Source organism: Sphaeroforma arctica (assembly GCF_001186125.1).
Source record: "Sphaeroforma arctica JP610 unplaced genomic scaffold supercont1.464, whole genome shotgun sequence".
NCBI classification, from domain to species: Eukaryota; class Ichthyosporea; order Ichthyophonida; genus Sphaeroforma; species Sphaeroforma arctica.
In genome coordinates, this window is record NW_014040094.1 from 1 (window position 1) to 1839 (window position 1839).

The following is a 1839-nucleotide window of genomic DNA, read 5'->3' on the forward strand; positions in this document are numbered from 1 at the left end:
GGGTAGTTTGGGTTGGGGCGGAGCGGGTGGGGCGATGTGTGTGTGTGTGTGTGGGTATGGGTGTGTGTGTGTGTGCGTTCGTTTATGTGTGTGTGTGTTTGTATTTGAAGTATGTACGTACTTTGCATATATACACACATGCGGGTAACATTCGTCCTGATATTTTGTAGCACGAATCGAAGTGATATGCGCGCAACCGAATCTCCTTGAACTCTTCCGCCAAAAGTAGGGAAGGACGGGAACGAGTGCACCTAAATCGCATACAAAGAAAGAAGTTTGGGATGTATATATGAATCCACCTTCTTCAAACGACTTGCGAACTTACAGGCGACGGTGTTAGTGGGTCTCTTCGGGAGGTACGCCTTATCGACCGGTGGTCCGCAATCCTGTTCACTCCCTGTGTGTGTTGTATCTTTAACCTGTATATCTTTACTATCGTCCTTTGTCACATTGCTTGCCCTTCTCTTAGCCGATACATTATAAGGTGCGATCATCTTGGGCGGAGTCTTTGTGTTCGTTTTGGTACTTCCCGTCCGCGTGGGCGCGGCCAAAGAATTTGTAGCCACACTCCCCTCATGCTGTACTTTTGTATCTCGATGGTCCACCTCCTGGCCTGTGTGTGGTATAGGCATATTTCTCGTAGGCGGCGGAGTAGCTGACTCTTCCCCATCTAAAGCTACCTTTCCAGGCTTCGATGGATTTTTCTCATCCTTCCTGTCCATCTCTTCGTTACGGATCGATCCCTCGATAGCTCGGCCAGAGGGTGACGTATCTCTTTCTTTTTTATTCACACCCGTACCAGAACCCGGCAAACCCACTTTGCTATTTATCTTTCTGTCTGGTGGCGCTGGGGCTTGGCGCTTACCCGTTTTAGACCCACTTGATTGGGAGGGTGTAGGACTCTTAATTCTCGATTCATCGTGCGTGACACTGTTTGAAGGCGGAGCTATGGATCCTTTACGATCACGACTAACTACTTTCTTCTTTTCCTTATCTTTGTCTTTATCTTTATTTCGTTTGAACATGGTACAGGCCTTCCGTTACACTGAACCACTATCACCAGTTCACACCTTATTCAGACTATGTACTAAAGTAAACAGCTAGTTGCTTTCCTACGAACTAGAAGTATTCTTCCTCTTTGTACAGTACATATAGCCAAAAGACCTAAAGACTTGGCCATCTAAGAAATATATTGATCTAAAATACAATATTTTTATTTTTATTATTCGGTAGTATATTCTCTCTCTATGATATGTATTTTTATTTTATTTTGTATTGTATCCTAAAATATAAAATACATCTTTGGCATTTTCAAAAAAAAATAGCCGCATCATGAATTCTGCCCAAGTGAACTTTGTATAAACGATACAAACGGATTCTAGCCCATTCAGTCATGCTGTGTCCATATCTAGTTAAACAATCTTTTGCGGCCGGGGGGAGGGGGTTGATATTTGAGTTGAGGAAGTACTGCGGTAATCAGATCGTCTTAAACTCTGAAGGGGATAAGAGTTAAAAGATACAAATATGCCAAGTTGAAACTAGTTAATCCCATTCTTTGTAAACGTGTATGTTGAAAGACACAAATATGCCAAGTTGAAACTAATCACTCTCATTCTTTGTAGACTTCTATGTTGATAGACACAAATATGCCAAGTTGAAACTAATTCATCTCATTCTTTGTATATGTCTATGTTTACCTATTAAACTTACATGTTTGAGAAGCGAAAACCACCATTTCGATATATATATATATATATATCTATATATATCTGTTGGAACCGAAAGGGTTAATTCAACCCTTCGGTTCCACTGTATTTGAAGTATGTACGTACTTGCATA

The 1839-nt window shown here is 41.5% G+C and overlaps 1 protein-coding gene across 1 annotated transcript; it reads right to left on the minus strand.

Annotated features, from left to right (window-relative positions):
* Positions 1 to 251: 251 nt before the first annotated feature.
* SARC_06483 (hypothetical protein) lies at positions 252 to 1147 on the minus strand (the record flags this gene model as incomplete). The annotated part of the gene is made up of 1 exon (XM_014299599.1): positions 252 to 1147. Exon 1 carries the CDS (start codon positions 1023 to 1025, stop codon positions 252 to 254), a length of 774 nt encoding a protein of 257 aa, XP_014155074.1. The 5' UTR covers positions 1026 to 1147.
* Positions 1148 to 1839: the final 692 nt, after the last annotated feature.